We start from the raw sequence: 21,101 nt of genomic DNA on the forward strand, positions 1-21,101 counted from the left end.
CTATCCATGTTCAGTAGGGCTTCAGATTTTAGGCACAGGGTCTGAAATGTGTCTTCCTGAGGAGGAATACTTTCCTGAAGCAAATCTACCATCTCCACTCAGAATCAGGATTTGGAAGGGATACCAATGAAACCTCCAAATAATGAAAGACAAGGAAATTTCATGGAAAACAGTAAGTGTATGAAAACCCCACAGCCTGTGTGCAGGACAGAGCTCTCCCCACCCTTGAAGTGAAGGCCCATGCCAGAAAATAGTCAAGTACTAGTCTTCTTAACTGTTGAGGATGAAAGAAAATTGAAATAGATAGACTCATTCAATCTGTTGTTGCATAGCAATATTTTTGCATTTACCAGGAGCTGCTGCCTTTTCATCAAGTTCCTTTTGTCTCAGAAGAAAATAATTTTTGTTCATATTCCAGCAAGGTAGTGGTGTGAAATACATTTGTCTGGGTGGAAAACATAACACATATTTGGTGAAAAACTAAATCAGAGAAAAAGAATTGTAATTTTCTTAAGAACATGGCAGGGGGTAGTACAATAATGATTTGGCAGCTAATTTTTTCTCCTGGGCATGTATTTATTTGAGACCAGGATACTAAAAATGAGCATGAGGATTAATCCATAATTATTGTGCCATTTCCCCTAGAGCAGCCTTAGCAACAGGACCAGGGTTTGGAGCAGTCCCCCTCCCCTGCTCCTCCAAACCAAGCCAACAACGCACATGGGAGTGTCTCCCACAGCAGCACACAGATAAAGAAGCTGAATGTGCCAGACTGAGCATCAGCTGGGCCGGTGTAGGGATACACCCAGCATCGGCTCCAGCAGCGCCTCCTGCTGCGCTCCCCTTGGGAAAGCACAGCTGAGCTGCAGAGAGAGCTCGTCAGAGGCCTCTGGCTAACTCCAAATTCAGTGGGGTTTTTGTCCTTTACCTCTGCGGGAGCAGAATAAGGCCCTTAACGAGCTCCTCACTGGGCTGCCAGCACCACTGGTGCTATTCTCTGCTAGCTTAGAAATCAGAGATGGAAAAGATCAGCCAGGTCACCCTGTCCCTCCCCTGGCCAGATTATTCCTGCAGAGCTTTTTCCATTCAAGAAGTGCCTCATAGCAACAAAAACCTGAAGGGTATGAATCAAACAGAGAGAATGCAGAGCTGAGCAACAGCAGCAGCCAGCATAATGCAGGGACAAACTCCTTCACTACATTTTCAGGAAAACACCACCCCCAGCACCCTTTTACATCTGTTTCTAAAAATGCAGTGCCCAATTCTACCATGTGTGGTGGAAAAGCCAATGCCAGAATTACTCACCGGTAAATGCCCTAGAAGAGGTGTGATGCTGTCAGACACATAGATGATGCTTCCACCTGTTGTTACTGCTATAATGAAGCCATCCAATGCCTAAGGAAAACAGACAAGTCGAGAGTGCTTTACTAGGAATGAGTGGTGTAAACAGGACATCTCATCATGTGTTGATCAAACAGACTTTGGCACCATATTGTTATCGAGTTACAGGAATGTTATCTCAAGTTGCAGAACAGTAATTCTCTGATTTTACAGTCTGATTTAACTTTTACAAGACTCTTTGTAGTCTAGTAAAACCTACTATTGAAGCAACAAAGGGCTCACAGGAACATTTCATGTCTCAGTTTTTAAATTAATCACACATTTTAATAATGCAAAATGACTAAGACTGGATCCCTTGGAAGTTATTAAAATGAACATTTGAGCTCTGTGTAAATATCAAAGCACGATGAAAGGATGCAGTCCTATCTCAAAATGGTACTTCTCCACAAACCCCATAAATCTCAGTTTGTATTAATGTAACATTGTATATTACTGGGCTTTCATGTAAGTAAAAGCAATGCAAATGATCAAATAATCCTTAGCCTAAGTTTTAATTGAGTGATTTATTTTAAAGGGCATGGTATTAGATTACTCATTCCAAGAGAAATTCATTCTGCAGAGTTTCTTCCTCACTTTGGTCCCATCTTGTGGTAAGCCCCTTCACTCCTAAGGACTGAAGGGAAATGTCAGCATTATCCCCACCCTCTGCACAGGAGCAATTTCACCTATAAAATGACTCTCTTCTTTAGTCTGAGCTGCCAAGTTTTGAGCTAAGTTTTGTTCAAAATTAAACCTAGGTAGATTTTGAGATCTAAGGCAAGACTAACTTAATTTTTTGGGGCATTCTCCTCAGAGTGAACTAAAGTTACATGATCTTTAGATCACTCTAAGGAGAACACTCCAAAAAATTAAGACACAACAGTAGGTGCTCAGACAATATATTAAAACCTTCCCATTGTCATTAGGGAGTCACCAGTGAGGCCCCCAAGCCTTCAGGTGGAGCAAGTCTGGGTCCTTCCTGTCAGTCCCCTGTTGTTCTGGAGTCAGCATTGACAGCAGTATTTGAGCAGCAAAGGCACTGCAAGCACGGCTGAATCAGAGCAGGGTTTGACTACACTCCAGTGGCCACACCTGCTCAGGAGACAGGTGTACTGCAAACAGCCTGATCAGAGTGCCACAGTGTTACAGAACCATACTGCAAATCCAGGCCTGCCTCCAAGCCAGACTTGCAGCTGATCTTGTAAGCCACAGCACATCCTTCCCCCCCACTGACTTCAATAAGGGAAAGAATTCTGAGAACACTGGGAAATGCTAATTGTTAAAAAAAAAAAAAAAAAGGAAAAGACAAAGCCTTGAATAAAGACACAAACATATGTTCCTTTTTCCAGAGAATGCTGAGCACCCACAACTATTTAAGTCAATGGGAATCTGCTAGTGCTTCAGTCCTTTGAAAAGCAAGTCAATAACTTATACTCCAGTAGAAGAGTGTGTGCTTAGCATCTCTGAAAACCCTCCAGCTGCTATAGTTAGTTTGATTTTGTTAATCTAGGTGCAGAGAATATGTTTTTCTTTAGTGCAGTACATTCAAGCTGTTCTCTAAAAAAGCATGATAGCTGTTAACCCATAGAAAAGAGCAGTGGTTTTACAAGGCAGTTGGATCGTGCACGTTACTATGGTGAAGGTTGTTAGTTTTCAAAAAATCAGGTCTTTATTTCATATCCAATGCAAATTATACACAGTGATTCATATCAGAATTTTGTGGTAAAATCAAGTTAATGTGTGCATACATAATTCTATTTTTATTTACTTGCGACTGGACATTCCAACATTAAAAGAGCATTTTCCTCTTCAAAGGTTTTACTATTGCATCAGTCCTAGATGGACAAACGGAGCCTAATGCTCACTATAATTTGGTGACAGCCCTTTCAATGGGGTAAGAAAAGGCCATTTTCAAGAAAGCTGATATATTACTGCAGCCAATTATGCCTTGAGTCTTTTGAATTAGTGCTTGGAAAAAACCCTTCTCATCTTTTAATAACAGGATGGGAAAAACTTCAAGCAGTCTTGTCCAAATGCTAATAAAAGAAGATTAGTAGAAAGGCAAAATAGCAGGGAATGATGAACATCTGGCACAACAGGACATCCCAATACCCAATGTTATCTTGAAGGGCATGGAAAATCACAGTAGCAAGATGGTGATTTATAAGCTGGGAAACCAAAAGCGATTGTTTTAATCTAAAATTTGTGTAGCATACAAGTAGAATCAACAAAGGCCCAGCCTGTCAAAACAGCCAATTTATTGCAGTCTGAGGGACATATTTCAGTGCAGACTGAAGGAGTTATGTGGGTTAAGTTCCTGCGCACTGAGATGGAAATGGGCGGTTGTCAGAGCAATGGGAGCAAAGTGTTTCATAAAATTGGTCCAGGGGAGCCTCATCACAACAAATTGCAATGGCCAAGGGACTGCCAGCCCCTGGGAGCCAGAAACACGCCCTGGCTTTATGCCACTCCTTGGTGGGTGAAATTGTTCCCCAACATCCTTCCCTGACCACCACCAGAGCCTGGATCATGTGCCATGTTCACATGATTTGTGAGAGAACAAGCTTGTTCTCAAAGGACACTGTGGGGCCATGCAACATCCATGTGTTTAGTACAGGAGAAGACCCTTGCTAAAGGCAGTTCGAGCTATTACTGAGAGAAAAAATGCATTCTAGCAACTCATTTGCTTTTCATTTTGAACCTACATAAACACCATTGAGTCGCCTCCCTTCAGATCCCAGTTAGCATTAAAAAACCTATGCTATAATTTAAAAACTATGATTGCAAAATGCAAGAATAAAAAGTGTTTGATAAGGGCCTTGCAAATCAGAGTGGAAGTACTAACTGTATCAAGCCAAGAGGAGCTGTCAGGCTTTATCTGCTTGTACAGCACCTAGCACTAGAGGGACACGACACCATCACGTTTCAGGTGCTAGTTTTCATAAATATTAGATGATAATAACGCCTTCCAAGAACAGGAGAAAAATGGCCATGTGCCCTTTACCTCACCTCTGTTTGTAAAAATAAAATATAACTTGTGATTTGAATCTTTGCCCTGAACTGCTCTTGTTGGGAGTCGCTGCACAGCTTTGGAGGCTGGGGCAGCACAGCGCAATGGTACCGCTGAGAGGGAAGAGCAACAAGTGGGGACTTTAATCCCTTGTCCCAGTGACAGCTCTGCTTGATGGTCAAATACAGCAGTTCCCAAAACTTTCTTTTTTGGAACTGCAGATGACAGTTTATTCTAAATGCATGGGTGTTTCCATGAGTGCTAGACAAAATTAGGAAAGGTATATATATATGCATGTTTACCTCCAACATCAGCTGGGTGAATTCTTCATTGCTGAGAAATGAAGGCTTCCAGTCCTGCTGAATTTCAGAAATCTCTGTCTGTGCTGAGACTTCTAGACAAATGAAACATTTACATCTGTAAAATTCAAATTAACTTCCATCTGCAATACTACATATGAGTTGCTATGAAAAGAGAGAAATAACCTTTGTATTCAAAAATTGCAGTTTTCAAGCCTGAAATGTTTTCCTCATTTTTTACTCAAGTCAACTTGTACTGACTTCAGTGGGAGCCTGTATTCACAAGGCCACTGGCCTCAAGCAGCATTACTGGGGTATTGATCAAAAGATAAAGCTACTTTGCATGAAATTAAAATCAGGGCAAGGATTAGCACATGTCAAATTGCTATTTGCAATCTACAGCTTCAATAAGGATGCTAGAGAGGGTTCAGCTTATAGCTTCTGTGCCAAACAGGGAACAGCAAGAAAGCTCCTTCAGAGGAGCCCCTAAGGGCTGTGACCCCAAACTGCAGAGCTATTGCTCTGTTTTCCAAAAGGAGAGAGAATCACGAGCATTTGCAGCAGCTTTACACTGGTGCTACTGCCACCAGTCTCTCCCATGCCTACCTTCAGCCACGTGGTGTAGGGCAGCCCAGGAGAAGGAACGGAGCACCAGCATCTCATCCCAAATTCTGTCTGGAGAGCAGGGTACCCTCTGCTGTCAGCCCATTAGGCACCAAGAGGAGATCTGCCCCACTGTTATCCGATCCTGACCCCACAGCAGCCTGCAGAGGGCTTGCTCCCCAAAGACTTTCCATGGAGGGGTGCAGGCACACTGGGATAACAACTCACAGCTTTGCACTGAAACTGGGTACCATACTGGATAGCTGGTTGCACTGTTTTCCTTTGGAAAACAGTCACTATGTTAGTTCTGCCTGAGTCAGACAGGATTCTGGGGGACAGCTCTAATTTAGAGAAACTTGAGCTGGTTTAGTTTGAAGCTCACTCTGCTTCTCTAGGAGTGCTCCCTCACTCAGCTCTAGCAGTGAGGGGACATTGAGCACAGACTGTCTTCTCTTTTCAGCACCTCCTGCTAATTAATCCTATTGATTAACACTTCCAGAGCATGTAACACCCAACGCTTCCTATTCAGAGCACATAGGCAAACTGGCCAGAGAAAATCAAATGGATAAATGATACTAAAGACAGTAAATTTATACGAGCCTGTGCATTTTGTCAGCGAGAAAGAAATCAAAGCCTCCGTTCAGGCTGTATTAGTGGAGGTACAGCCCTTTGCTCCTACCAGCTTGTTCCACTTGCTTTCTGCACTGCTGGGGGCTGTCACTGGCAGCACGGCAACTCTCCACAGCCCCCGTGGTTTTACACACAGGACTGAAAACCAGACTAAGGAAAAAGAGTCCATCAGATTTTTTTAGGTAGTTTCAGAACGTAGGATACTTTCAGCAGACCTGTAGCTTGGGAAAGCTAATGTACATGAAATGGTGACTGTTGGGAGAATTACTTGAGATTTGGGAGATTCTGTGGATTATAATGAAGGAGGCTGTTTAGGAAGGAAAAAATCTGAAAATTTACCTCCTCCTCTGTTATGACTAAAATCTTGGTTTAGCCTACCAAATGAAAGGGAAATATCATTCAATAAACCAGATCCAAAGCACGCTGAAGATAATCAACAATTTTAAATGCTGATGTTTTGTATTATATTGTGTGACTACTAATCTGGTTAAAAAATAGATAACATTTTCTTTTTTTAGCAAGTGCACTCCAGTCACATTTTGACCTAATTGCTGTGGAAGGATTTGTGACTGTTAGCTTTTCTTTACCTAGCTGTTCTTCAAGAAAAAGCACCTTTTGGAGTAAATTATTTGGACCTTCAGCTACACTTATACAATTATTTTAAATCTTGGGTGATTGTTTTTTTGCTTAGCTTTATAATTGAGCATATTCACATCTTCCTTTGCCTTGGGCAGCTTAAAAAACAAAGGTAAGTTATTACTATAATTTTTTAAAAAGTCTATATAACAATTAAACCTTGAGATGTCCTAGTCTTCCCCTCCTGTACAAAACCATAGGTTAATGGTTGGACTCACTGGTCTTAAATGTCTTTTTCAACCTAAACAATTCTATGATTCTATCTTGTCTGTGGCCAAAATTCATTTAAGGAGAAACGGCACTCTAACGACAGAGCCATTACAATTATTACCTCAGTAAGATTGACATTTGTGACTCCATTCTGTTGGGAGTCATGATGTAAGAATTTTCATGGTCTTTCCTGTTACACCCAGAGTTCTCCAGAGACTGCAGGAGGGAGGTGCTGGGTGAGCAAAGGTAAGCCAGGTGACCTAGTGCATCATCTTATGAGACCCCTTTCTCCTTTCTGGGACCAGGGGCATTCCCCACGGTCACCCACTGAAACCTCCTCATAGGGGCAGAGCAGGAGAGCCCCATTTTAAACCAGTGCCCTGAATCGTAAGGGAGAAGCATTTCGATTGACAACTGCTGGTGGGTGTCAAAGCATTAGGAAGGCCACAGTGCACATTCCTCCCATGGAGTAGAAACTAGACCAAAGAGGGTAGATCAGCAGGGTCAGAAATCTCCTCTGCCCTCTGTGAAGGTACATTTCTGTCACTGCTGCAAGCATTTAAAAAAATAAACTCCTGACTTTCCGACGCTGAACTTCACTACTGCAACTGGATGCTGTGCACATGTGATTTAGCTTCTGCTTGTGCAAACTGGGTGAAGCATGTCAGCTATCTGCGGATGCAATTTGCTGATGCCAGCTTCAAAAACTGAGGCGCTTTCTGGTCTGAGTTTTGTGCTCAGTGTGGAAAATTGAGTCCTACACAGTCTACTGAGGAGCTGGGGTGCTGAACAGATTACTTCCCTGCATTTTTTCTGCAGAGACGCTGGGGCGAATGCTTTGTTCTTCTGCTCAGAATATTGCAAATTTCAAGGAAGGGAATGTTCCCTCTGCTCCCAAATCTCTCTTGTTCAAAGCATCTGTCCTCTTCATGAGTGCTGCAGGGCACTGTTGCCCTCTTTCCCTTGGTTCCTGCCATTTGCCCCCTTCTCTAGCAGGCTGAGAGTCATCTTCAACTGAAGAGCAAACAAGGAGATGGATTTGGACAGCACAGTGTCTGCAAATGATCTTTTTTGATGAGATAGAAAAAACCTTTAATACCTTATGTTGGCACTTTTAGGTCGTTCGAGCCATTCTGAAAATCACTGAAGGAAATGGGATATTATAGTAACTGTCTGGCAAGTGCATGAGGAGCTGCACTAAATCTTACCATTGTGTTTCTGCAGAAAGCCGATGACTTTTTCCAGCACAGTAGTTTTGTCCATTTTGCGAGTGTTGCCTGGAAGCATGGAGCTGAGCTCTTTGATGAGAACATTGAACTGATCGCGCCTCTTCTTCTCAGACTTGTTACGCGAAGCCCTGTAGACAGGGGAAAAGAAAAAAAGGATGAGTAGACCAAGAAGGAAAATGATCATGTACCTGCTCTTTGCAATGTATATACATAAAATTAGTTCGCTGCATGCATCAGCGTGTGAAGATGGACACTGGACTCCAGCAAAGCTGCAGAGACAAGTAGGAGGCAACAGTTCCCACCTCCTGGTCTTTTCTTTGAGCCACCTTTAGTGCCCAGACGGGAGATGGAGGCCCTGCTCACTCCTCTGTGTTGCCTCTGGACACTCTGGTTGAGCTTATCAGGTCGGCATTGAGCCTGCAGTTGAAGGAGCTCTGTCCATCTCCTTAGACATATGTAGGATCTTAAAAATTCATGCAGTCTCTGGGGAGGGACTCAGAATGAGAAGAAATAGGAATACTGTGACGACACTAAAATTGTTCATAAAGAAGAAGAATGGAGACTGGATCACACCCATCTGCGCAGTCTTAACAGAAGAGAGGGACCCCAGTCCTGCAGCTGTTGCACTGGAGCTGGGTTGCTCTAGAGGGACCTGCCCACTTTAGTCACAGGTGCTCTGCCTACCTCCAGGCTGGCAGAGAAGAATCAGGATGCTGTCTTCCAGTCATTAAGAACAGAGACCTGAGTAGAAGTTGCTGCAGCTCCCATCTGGTTCATATGCCACTTTGTTCAGTCTCCTTTCCAAGGTCACAAGGACAAGCAGGAGAGAGAGCATCAGCATGGATTCGGTCTGAGGCTGGGATGCGTTGCCAGATCTGGGGTCTTGGAAGTGCCAGCAGTGCTTGCATTTAATCTCTGTGTGCCACTGGGAAAACCCCTTAATGTCAGTGCCCCGAGTCTCTAGCTGTAAAACGAAGACTCTACAGCTTTCTTCACCAACCTTGTCTGTTTAGCTTGCAGATTCCTCAGAGAGAGCTTGCTTCTGCTGCTGTGTTTGAAGAGCTCACAGGAAGAAAGGATCGGATTTCATTTGGGGTGTTTTGGCACCATCATTACATTGTCATTAAGGCTGTTGATAATCTTTTCAGCATGTGCACTTTGTTTTTTTTAACTCTATGCCAATCTGTACACACGCATTTTCTGACTTGTTCTTGTGAATACGACAATTGTTCAACTCAGAGGTTATCACCTGGACTTCTGTATCCATGTGGAAATAGAAATAAGTATAGCCCAGGAGGTTTGTTTGTTCTTCTGAAAGGTCCTCAAGAGGATGAGATTTGCCTTGTCAATTAAGTAAAGATCTAAAAATCTGGTTACATGTAGAAGGGAAAGAAAAGACAAGAGGCCGGTTCTCACTCTGAGTTTCTCAGTCCCAGCTAACTCTGGCTGTGCCTCAAAGCAGCTCTGGATGCACACTGCTGAAAATCAGAGCAGAATTTAGCCCAGCATCTACATCCCCTGCAAGGACCAGGATGGCAATAAACGTTTTCAGCAGAGAAATCACTACAGAGGCTTCTGGATGATACTGGTGACAGAGGGGCAATTTTTGTTTGTCTTGCTCTCAACCCTGATCACACTTGGAGATACACTGGATAGAAGCCAATGCTTGATTATTTTACAGCTTTGAACACAAGAGATTGGGTGGATACTGCCTGACTGATTTCAGCTTGCTCTTATTACACTGCAAAAGGCTGTCAGAACAAGATGTGCAAAGCTCCAGCCTTATCCTATTTCTCCACAGTACAGGGCAACGTTAAGAATATCAACATTTTACTTCCTCATAATTCAATCCTCAGTTCATTTTAAGCTTAAAGAGCCCAGATTTCCATAAAAATCAAATAAACCACCTACTGTCAATAGGGAATACATTGCTTTAAAAAAAAAAAAAAAAACAAAAAAGCCTTGACAGAAATATAAAGTATCTATTTTTAACACTTGACATTTTATCCACAAAGGAAATATAAAAACTCCTCTAGCGGAAATAACTCTACCAAGATATGAATCGTTGATCACAGTAAAATTTTGAAAAGAAAAAAAAGAGAAAAAATGAGAAAAATGATAAAAACAATCCCTGCACAGTTGAAAATACTTTGTTTAGTACAGTTATAGATGTATGAAATAAGACAGTTTTCATCACTTCCCTTTGAAGATTATTTTCTAGCCTTGCTTACTTCACTGCTAGGGCATACAATTACAGTAAGCCAAAACAACCTCTGTCTTAATTCCATACTACTTGTCCCAGTTCTCCTCCCTCCTTGCTACTCCACAAAGATGACAGCATATTCAAAGGGAGGAGGAGACACAGTATGAACAAAATCAGGACTATCAGTGAATACAGCTAAAGGCAATACAGAACAGCCTGAATTCAGAATGATCAAAATCAACAATTTAACAGCCATTTTTATTTGCTCACATATATGCTGGTTGTTGTCTTACTGACTAGTAGATGCTACATTTTGCTAACTTACAATGAAATGTGACTTTACACTAAATTTCAGATTTCTTTTGGCTGTCCAGTGGAGTGTACTATATATGCACCAATGCAAGTAACTGTACTACATACCTTCATTCAGATTCTTAAATTTACTTTTTATTTCAGTGGAAAATGGCAGGTAGTAGTCTTCATGATTAAGCACTTTCTCATGGTTCACTTCAAGCTGGTTTTGGTTGGAATTTGGAATTCAACTGAATTGCAAAAAAAGTATTTTAAAATTATATACTATTAAAGCAAACTGAAAGAAGAGCAAATAGACAAAAAAGTGCACAAAGCACACCTTTTGTTTCGAATGAATAAATCTATAAAACAAAATAAACCTCATCTAGTATCAAAGAACTGAAAATGAAACTATGGCTTCTGATCTTGGAAGATCAGAAAACCTCACATAGGTCTTCATTGCTCCCGAGTGTGGTGCCATCATATCCACATTTTAGTCCTCAGGTCTTCAGAGTGAAGCTGCGCCTTAGGGAGTCAGATGATGCAGAACAGGGCTCAATTTAACCAGTGTTCTTCCTGGAGGAAGAGTTATATATCTTGGCCAAATACTACAGACCTGATACAGGGGTGAGAGTGCAAGTGCCTCTTTTTCATGTCTGTGTAATGCAACCTGTACATGCCTAATACATTGCAGATACACACAGTGTGTATGTGTACCTCTACACATACCTAACGTGAGAAACTCAGCTCCTGGCTTGAGTCCATCCCCAAAGACTTAGGTCCAGAAATTTCCAGTTTCACCTACTTTTAATGGAGAAAATAAAAGGAGAGAACAATTTCCTGGGCTTTTTAATCCCCTCTGGTGTTTCTCAGCCCTGAGGGACACAATCCTTATACTAAATAGAGGAAAAACTAAAAGTGTTTCCCTTGTGGTATGGGACAGGTGAGAGTCCTCAGTCTACAAGACACAGCAGCAGAATATTCATCAAATAGCTTCTCCTAAGTTTGATTTTCTCTGGAAGAAAACCTAAATTAATCAGAGTGGTTTCAGTACAATGTATTAACTTTAGATCTTCATGAAGCATCTCATGATTTCAAACTCAATTTCAACTTTAGCTTTATTTCTAAAAAGCAAAATGAACTTAAATTACAATTTGAAGAAGCAGTTTCCTTTTTTAATTTTGAAGTTACAATTCTTTTTATGCACCCTGATAGAGGCCTGCCCCAGGGTATGACAAAAATTCCTTCTGGGAACAAACGGCATGAAAACCATACCAGATGGTGATGACAATCGCCGATAGCGAGGATACGTGTTATCCTATTTTTTTCATATATGTATTCATTTAATGAAATTTTTTTTACTATACAATTAGCACACAAATATCTTGAAGATGATCAGGCCTTTAGAAGGCGAAGCAGTGCTGCAAGGTGGGCTCCTTTCTGCACCCTCCAAAAGGAAGCAAAGGGGAACAGCTGAGCCTGGCTGCAGCCTGTGCTGACCTATATCAGTGAGAAAAAGCTGCGGGGAGGGAAAGAAGCGGAGAAGGAATCAAAAGAGATGAAATTGGATCAACTGCTTGTGCCCGGACTGGAAATACTCTCATTAGAGGGAACCAAGGGGAAAAATGTGGGCATCCCCTGGCTCTCTCTAAAGTAATTAAACTGCGGGCTGAGGCATTGATAACCTCGAATGCTTCCAAAGTGCTTTACTGCAGATGCCGGTCAGCTCTGACAGTTATTAAGGGTTTCATTGCCACAGGTCTTCTGCCTTGAAACACACCTTTTCTCTCCCAACAAAGGGTTCACAATGAATTCCCATCAACTGGGACTCAGTGGAGTACAGACTGTATGTGAATATAGGTTTGTGCCAGTTTAAGGCTGACTTTTTGTGGTCTTTCTCTGCTCTGAAGGTAACTTCTGGGTTTTCTCATTGCTGTGAGGTAGGCATTGGTGAATAAATGACCATTCTAATAGGGAAAACCCTCCACTTTTTCTGTTCTTTTTTCTTTTGCAAAATGTATTTAAAGAAAAAAAGCCACAACATTTTTGTGTACTCTGGAAGCTCAGATGATGTACTGTAGTGGCAGAAGTATGTTGTTGGTGCTTCAGTTCTGACGTTCTGCAGTAATGTGAAGAAAACGATCAATGCCTTGGCTTTTTTTTAACATTTTCCACAGGAAACATTGCTAGGTTATTTTCTTCTTACAGTGCAGCCAAGAGTAGGAGTCTGTGAGATGGCAGTGTTTCAAGTTGTGTTTGACTGTATTTTACTCTCTTGCTCTTTGATTAATTGATTATGGATAAAACAGCTTCTGCAGCAACAAACAGTATCAAGCTCATCACAGAGAGTTATAAAAGAAAAGATGCTCACCTCTTTGCCCTGTCTTTCTCATCTTCATCCATTAGATTGTCTAAGCAGTATTTTCTGTTGAAGGAATGCAAGAATCATTATGAACTGTCATTTTGTTAGCTCTATTTGCAGGTTAATCTCACAGTCACTCTAATTCATTTTAAAAACACAGTGATGATATCCCAGTCAGATAAATGTGTCAGCAGTGCTTTATGCCACAGTCCTTGATTTTAGGAAATATCCATTGTGGGTAATGTTATTCCTGAGCATTATGCTAGCCTTAGGGTCTCTAGTCAGGGATCAAGGCTCCCAGGCACCACATGGTGCATCAGCACAGTACAAAACCAGCCACTTCTTGGGGATTTTTTTGCATGGAGGTTACTCTCTGCAAACTTGTAGGCTGGATGAGCCTGGGGTCTGCTCAAGCTGAAAAGCGTTTTCATTGCCCCCATGTTCCCTCCAAAATAATCTCCAGTGCAAGAGCCAGTATCACTGATGCCTTTGGCTTCTCAGGCTGATCTTCCTACTGGAAGGCTCCTTGTCCTCCTCTGTGGACCTTGACCCAAAGCCAAAAGAGACAGTAGTAACTCCACTGAATTACACCTTAAATTCAAAGTGTCCTTATAAATCCCACTGCCTAAGCCATGCTGAAAAAACCCTCTTGCAGCCCAGTCAGACCATCTGCCCAGCCATGCTGGCACCAAGCATGGGGATTGTGCCATCCCCATCACTCTTTTTGCTAATCTTCACCAAAATGTTGTGACCTCAGCTTTGCAGTTCAATTGCTCCAGCAGTTTGAGCTGCAAGAAGAAAAGGGTAAATTGGGTAAATTAAGTAAATTTGTGTGGGCAAGGCAAAGGGAAAAATACAAAAGCAGCCCAGCTGAAGGCTGAGTGCCTCAGAAACGCTTGTCACCAGCTCACTGCCCACCCTCCTTTGCTCCGTGACCTTATGAGAAAGTGATGCTTGATCTGTAACCACTTCAGCCCAAGAAGGAAGTCCTGTGCTGCTGCACCTCTCAGGGCACCTGGCACCCCTGTTGAGTACAAAATCCGTGTGCTGCTTCATCCCACACAAATATTTTCTGAAACAGCAGCACAATGCCACTGGATATTGTCAAAGCCTCATTTTCAAAGCAGTGGTGTAATGACAGGCAATGATAACACTCTTTGTCAGCAATCAATGTTTCTCATTTAACGAGTCCTCAACATGTAAGACATGAATAAAATTGGAGGGGAGGAGGAAGGAAGTTAATTGCTAGGCTTTATTTAAGCCCATGTTATTTTCCACATATGAGTCACACATAAATTTGCCTGTTGAAAGAACATTTTATGAAAAAACGAAAGTGAAAACTAGTTCTCTTACAGCAATATTCTACCTGGTCATTACTCAACAGTTAGCTAAGGAGACAAAACTACCCCATAACCTTTTACCAAATGAGTTATGAGGAATTAAAGCCACTGGTCACTGACTGGAGGGTAAAGCTACTACTTAATGGCACTAAGCTTCTGGATGAAGCATAAATAGGAAATATGAAGGCCAAGGAATTAGTTTTTTTAGTCATAACTGGTGAATTTAAATTGCTGAATTCCGTTATGCAGAACAAAATAACAAATAATACCATGTCATTTTTAGATGTTTTTTTCAGATATTTGTTTGGACTTGTAAAACAGCCCTAGTCAGCCATGACTTTTGACTTGCAAGTCAGCCAAATCATAATCCATATTTTGGACTAGGAAAATGTACAGGCCCAGCAAAATTTTATTAACCAGTGTTTTACATATATTTTAGGTGTTTATTTGCTTAGTCCCATAATGAAACTGTTACCCCAATCAGTGTGTTTTCAAATAATCCAGGCTAAAATGTAGTGACAATATTCAGTGGGTTTTGTTTTTATTTGGTCACTTACTGCAACCTATGCTATTCAGAAGAATACAGAAGGCATTAACATGGCAGGGTTAGCATTTGGGATTTTGCAGTGTTTGTTTGCTAAACCTTTGCTCAAAATCATAGAATCATAGGATGTTAGGGGGTAGGAAGGGACCATAAAGGTCACCTAGTCCCAATGGTGGGAGGACACTTTGCACTAGATCAGGTTGCTCAAAGACTTATCCAACCTGGCCTTGAACACTATCAGGGTTGGGACATCACAACCTCCCTGGGCAACCTGTTCCAGTGTCTCACCACCCGCACAGCACAGCACAGCACAAAATGTTCTGTTGCATGCATCCTTGTTGAATCTAGGGTATGACAATCAAATGGGGCAGTATCAGCAGCAGAAGTCACTCTCCCTGAATCCCTAAAGGTCTTCCTCTGCTGCAGTGAGGCTTCCTCTAGTTGTAACAGGTTCCCCATAGAAAGCAGGAATATGAGGACAAGTGTGCTGAGCGGCTGTGAGGAAGGGTGGGGGTGGATGAGACAGTCAGCATCGGTGCTGCTCAGCCCTGGCTGTTTAGGAGAAGCACAATGTACCTAATGGAAAGGGGCTTCCTACAGCTGTACCCCATACACCATCAAGAAATTACACTGCCAGGAAGCCTCTACTCTTGAGAGAGAGCAACAGATCTAACTGGTCTGTTCTGCCAAGGATTTGGCTAGATCTGTAAAGTAATTCATGGGCAGCTTCCAGTAAACAAGGTTTCTCACTGACTGACATGAAATTCTGGACCTGCTGTGCTGTTGCTAGCATGAGACAATATCTAATTGTCATTTTGCTTCTGTTTGCTCACATGGCAAAATCTCTAGAGCATCATAAGCATTGCTAACAGGGTTTGCTAGTACATATGTAGCATATGAAATTAAAACTGTTCTCAATAAAATAGATACATCAGAGTATACAATTGCTGTGACCTGGTATTGCCATCCCTCTCCAGAGCCCCACCAGATGCTGCCTTACACCTTGACGGAGAAACCCACGGCATGGAGCTTAGCTATGTGCTTAGTGCAACCTGCTTGCTTTATGTTATCCTCCCAGTCCCTCAGCTGTTAAAGTCCCAAATTGCAAACTGGAAATCTACTGTCTCGCCCCCGTCAGTGACTGGTTTAGGAGAAAATTCAGACTCATGACAACGATGGAGGCAGGCAGTAAACACCAAGGCTCTGTGCCACAGTTCCCCTGCAAAGAAGTGACATAAAAAACCAAGCGGCACAAGTATTTCTCAAAATGTGAAGAATCCTTTCTAACAAAGGGATAACATAGGGAATTTGGAAACCTATAGGTAAGAACACCACATGATTTAACTCCTGCTGGCAGAGTATTTAACAGTGACAGTTACATTCGGAGCTTCATTAGTATCATCATTATCCTCAAGGAGTGAAGACTATCACTCAAAAAGATTGGAACTACTTGGAACAGGGAGGTGAAAGCTCATGTACTCCCATCAGGGTGGTACTCAGGCAAACACACAGAAAGATGCATATCCACAAGTAGGGAAGAATGGCATTTTGGAAACAAAAGAGTGGCTAAAACTGTTAACCATGTACCCCCGACTTAGTTATCAGATGGAGAATTATAGCACAAACATCCCCCCCACATTCATTCATACAATGAATAGTTGCTTGGGAAAGAAGTAATTCAGGCAGAGTGCCACCTCCCTCCAGGGACTCTCCAGAAGAAAGGTTGCACATGTTTATTTTGATACAGTCTATTCCCAGTGGACACAGAGCTTGCACTATAAAAAATCATCTGGCACTGATCACCTTATCCTGTGCTAGAAACATGTTTTTTATTGAGCTAAGCTACTACTTTTCTGGGCTGGCGAGGTTGGTTTCACTCCTTCCTGCCCTACTGCTCATAAGGATATGCTGTAGACACTCAAATGTAGGCAATCAGTTGTTGATTTCCCACTGAGTTGCCACAAGGCCAGCTAATAGCTCCTACAAATCATCCTGATATTTAGCAAGAAATTTTATTCATATTCATTTAACTCAGCTGAATTAAATCAGAGATGTAAATTTCTTTCAGAGGCCCTGATATGTGCCTGGGGGACCTTCGTGAGAAATCACAGTGTTTGTGCTTCCCTGGCCCTTACGATTGGCAGCTCAAGGAAAAGACTGGGCTTTTCCTTCTCTTCCTTCTCTGGCATGGTGGGGTGTCTGCCTCCATCACCCCACAGGTCTGCCTGAGTATTCTACCACTTATCCTGTACAGGTACGGTCAGCCCTGTGGAGAGGGGTGCTCCACCCACTACAGACATACCTGAGCCTTGCACCTCAGACTTCACCCTCAGACCACTTGGGATGCTGGTACAATACAACCATCCTAACTAAAGATGATGACATTGCACTTGGAGAACAATCCTCTCAAAGACAGAGGATGGGCAAGGGTTGTGTGGAAGACTGGGATGCTGGGATGAAACCCCCTGAACTACCTTCTGACCTCTGGGCAGACCCTTCCCAACAACTGCAATCTTTGTGAAGGAGGAAAGAAAAGAGCAATAGGGTGTAGGGCAGACATGCTCCCATGCCTTCCAGACACATTGCTCGGCCTCCAGCGCCCATCTCTGCTCAGCATTGCTTCTGTTCTGCCTCAACAGGGAGTTACTCTCCCATCCCCTCTTCAAAGGGGAGGAAAAGGCTCTTAGCAAAGAGGTCAGTGTTACGCAGGAGGCACATGGGTATCTTTGGTGGGGTTCAGGATTTAAAGGCCAGATCCAGCCATGGATCCAGCATGGCATCCTGTGCTTAGTGAGTAGGATCCAATACATAGGACGAAGGCACCAAAAGAGAGTAGAGGCTCTGGGCATGATGCAGGGGCACAGTTTCTGGACACCCACTAGCACAGGGGACAGTGTAGCTTGGTCGCTGTACTGGCATCGCTGCCAGGTGCCCTGCCCAGGGACGATGAACAAGGTCTGAAGGGCATTGTGGTTGGTCAATGGCATCATCCCACGGGTGTTCCACAGCGTGGGTTAGACGGGGACTTGCCCACCCTTGGGAGCACCACTGTGGCAAGGATCTCTACCTGCTTCCTCTCAACTAAGCAGAACCCTGAAATGAATCACACTAACAAGTGAAGTATTTCCCTTCCAAGCCTTGCTGGAAGGCAAAGAGAAAGATCAGCAAATGGGAAGCAGTAGGAAAGGTCACAGAGTGACAAGCAAGAAGTGACCATCTAACCACTTTAAACACCTTGTTCCAAGTTTCTGTAACATGGATGAAGCACTCGGATATCCCACCAGGAAGGCTGCAGTGTGAACACAGAGCAGAAGGATTTGTACAAACACAAAGCAGAACAAATCAACAGATTCACAGACACATCAAATTGAACTGTACCACTCTATTCTCTTTTTTTCAGATATAAAGTTATGAACTGTTACAAGAACATGCTGGAGTCCATAATTAAATATGACACATTCCCAACCACAGCAATAAAAATTGATTTATCAAAATGTAAACAGACTAGCCTTTAGAAAACTTAACACAGTAAAAATTCACTTTCCTGATGATATACATGGTTATTTGAGAAAGTGTCTTTTCAGTGGGAGAAGGGCAGTCTGGAGTTACCACGGGTCATGTAATGCTGAGATTGTTATGGGAATTACTGTTTTTAGGAGTAAAGGAAAAATCCAGAAGCACTGTTAAGTGTCCAGCTTTAGAGTTTTTGCCTGGCAGTGTATAGCGAGGTCTTCCTGCATTCAGTAGGTTACTACATTTTGTTTACAATAGAGATGTTGTTTAGAGGCTTCAAAAAAAGCAAAGAAGAAAACTTTTTGAGAAAATACTGTACTTCATGAACCTTGTGGGCTGTTTCATGTTTCATACACGTGTGCAATGAATCTTTAGATGGTAACAGGCTTAAAGCGAAACAGACATTAAAAATAATCCACATGCGGACAATAAAAAAATAGTGGAATTTGACAGAAATGAATGCTCCACTCTTCTGAACTGGGGATGATAGGAAGATGCTCACAGGTAATAGACCTGAGTATTAAGAGATTATGATGAATAGAAATAAAGGCTCAGAGCATGTTCTGGTTTTATTCTTTACAGTATTTCCGCTTAGTGGGAAGGGGTATTATTTTCCACATGTCAAGAGTCCTTGCACCTATTGCCATGTGTTAGACAGCTTTCCCCCTCTGCCCTGGGGGAAACCCCCTCAGCTGAATTTTGGGGTGTGCAGCCTGGGATCCTTCTGTAGGTGCGGTGTGATTCACATCGGTTTAAGTCAGGAGTGAGACAGCTGATGTCCGCAGCGCCGTGCTGGAGCGGGGCCAGGGTGAGAGGCATCTTTTATCTCTAGCTTGTGAGCAATGTGTAAAGTTTTGTGCAGTGTTTGGATCTCTGGTGAAAATCAGTACACACACACTCGTTATCTTCCTCACTGCTATTATTACTGCTGAATGACTAAAACCATTCAGACTCCAGTGAACAGGCTGCGAATCCCCATGTTCAACCGCTGCTCTGCTCTCCCCTCGCACGGCTGGAAACAGAAAGGCAAACAAATTAAACTAACATTAATCAGCAAAGACTGCCATCTGTATAACTCAGAGCACTCCTTCGCGTGCCCGTCCCCTTCCAGCAATGCTAAACAGGATTAGCCTTCCGTGGGCGGATGGGGAAAGTAGGTCAGTTCGGTAACATCGCTGCGTGTGATGAACGGAGGAGGATGTGACTGCAGTGGTCTGCTGGCAGCCCTCTCGCCTTCTGTATGAGCCAGGAGATGAAGCACCTGGGCTTGTCATGGGGCACACGAGGTGGCTCAGACCCTATGTCCCTGCATGGTGACACCTGACATTTGTAGGATCAGGGGTTTGGCAAAGCCTGGCTGATGCATTGGAGTTAGTGGGTGCATTTCAACAAGAAAACTGAGGCACAGGGCAGCTAAATGCTTAGTTATTATTAGTTTGTGTACAGCCAAATATTCGTCAAAGCTTACACATAAGCCAAAGTGTCAAAGCTTACACATAAGCCAAGTACCTGGCGGAGGTACTGTCTTTCTGTATTGACTCCATTGGGTATGTAGAGATGGTGGCAGGAAAGCCAAAGCTCACCTAGAGTGACACCTGCAGGGCATGACAAGGGCAACAAGAAGAGCTTCTGCTGCTACATCAGTAGTAAAAGGTTGAACAATGAAAGTGCGGGACTACTGCAGTACTGGAGGTGTGTGAGGGGGTGAATTAGTGACAGCAAAACAGGTAAGGCTGATGCCTGCTTTGAGGCAGTCTTCACCAGCAAGGTCTCTCAGCCTCCATGTTGGAGGCAGGGGCAGGAAAGGGCAGAAGCACCAGCAACAGGTGAGGATCAACTCAGGGAACTTGAGGAAGCTTGGGAGAAGTTGACCATACAAGCTGATGGGGACTGACTACTTGCCTCGTTGGGTGCCGGAAGACTTGCTGGTGTCCTCTGCTAGGCTGATCTCTCATTTTGGGAAGTTGTGGAGGTGGGGGGGAGGGGGGGGGGGTCTCTGATGCTTGGAAACAGGCAAATACTGGCCTTCAAGAATGGGCAAAAGGGTGATCCAGGGAGCAGCAGGCCAGTCAGTCTCACTTTAGTCCCTGGCAAATCATGGAGCGAGTCCTGTTGGAGCACAGGGCTGGGCACATGGATAAGAAGGTGATCAAAACCAGCCAGCATGGATTTACCAAGAATAGCCTGACTGCCAGTTATGATAAAATGACAGTCTCTGTGGATGGGGAGAGAGCAGTGGATGTCACTTATGTTGGCTTCATGCTCAAAGGCAGTGCTGTTGTCATGGGCGAGACTGAGAGGCTGAAGGAAAGGACGGATGTGAAACCTTATGAAATACAATGGGGACAACTGTCAAGTCCTGCACCTGGGAATGAAGAGCCTTGAACTATGATACAGGCTGGGGATGGACTGATCAGTGAGCAGCTCTGCAGGAAAGGCCCTGGGAGTTCTGGAAGGCAGCAGGCAGCATGCTGTACATGAACCAGTGGTGTGCCTTGGTGACAAGGACGGCCAATAGGACCCTGGGCTGCATGGACAGGAACACAGCCCGACCAAGGGAAGGGTTTATGTCCCCTCACTCGGCACCTGTTATACCACATTTAGGGTAATGTGACCAGTTTGGGGCTTTCTACGACAGAAAAGATAGATTAACTGGAGGAAGGTCAGTAGCGTCCCCAGTGGTGGAGCCTGGAACCCTTGACTCATGAGAAGGGGGCTGGGATAGCCAGGCTGGCTTAGTCTGGACAGGAGATGGCTTTGGGGACACCTAAGAGTCCTCTTATTGCCTACAAGAGGTCAACAAAGAACGAGTGCTGGACTCCTCATGGTGGTGCAGGATGGGACAATGAGA

General features: G+C 43.4%; 1 protein-coding gene across 1 annotated transcript in view; it reads right to left on the minus strand.

Annotated features, from left to right (window-relative positions):
- The window catches only part of NPAS2 (neuronal PAS domain protein 2), a 106,251-nt gene that overhangs the window by 42,155 nt on the left and 42,995 nt on the right, over window positions 1–21,101 (minus strand). Inside the window, exons 2-5 of the mRNA XM_042032977.1 lie at window positions 12,863–12,916; window positions 7,977–8,125; window positions 4,693–4,784; window positions 1,306–1,395 (exon numbers count right to left, since the gene is read on the minus strand). Of these exons, the coding sequence (XP_041888911.1) occupies window positions 1,306–1,395; window positions 4,693–4,784; window positions 7,977–8,125; window positions 12,863–12,916 (385 nt within the window). The remainder of the gene's footprint in view (window positions 1–1,305; window positions 1,396–4,692; window positions 4,785–7,976; window positions 8,126–12,862; window positions 12,917–21,101) is intronic.

This window comes from Corvus kubaryi, unplaced genomic scaffold (assembly GCF_017639235.1).
Source record: "Corvus kubaryi isolate FWS band 111438036 unplaced genomic scaffold, C.kubaryi_AGA036_p1.0 133, whole genome shotgun sequence".
Taxonomy (NCBI): domain Eukaryota; kingdom Metazoa; phylum Chordata; class Aves; order Passeriformes; family Corvidae; genus Corvus; species Corvus kubaryi.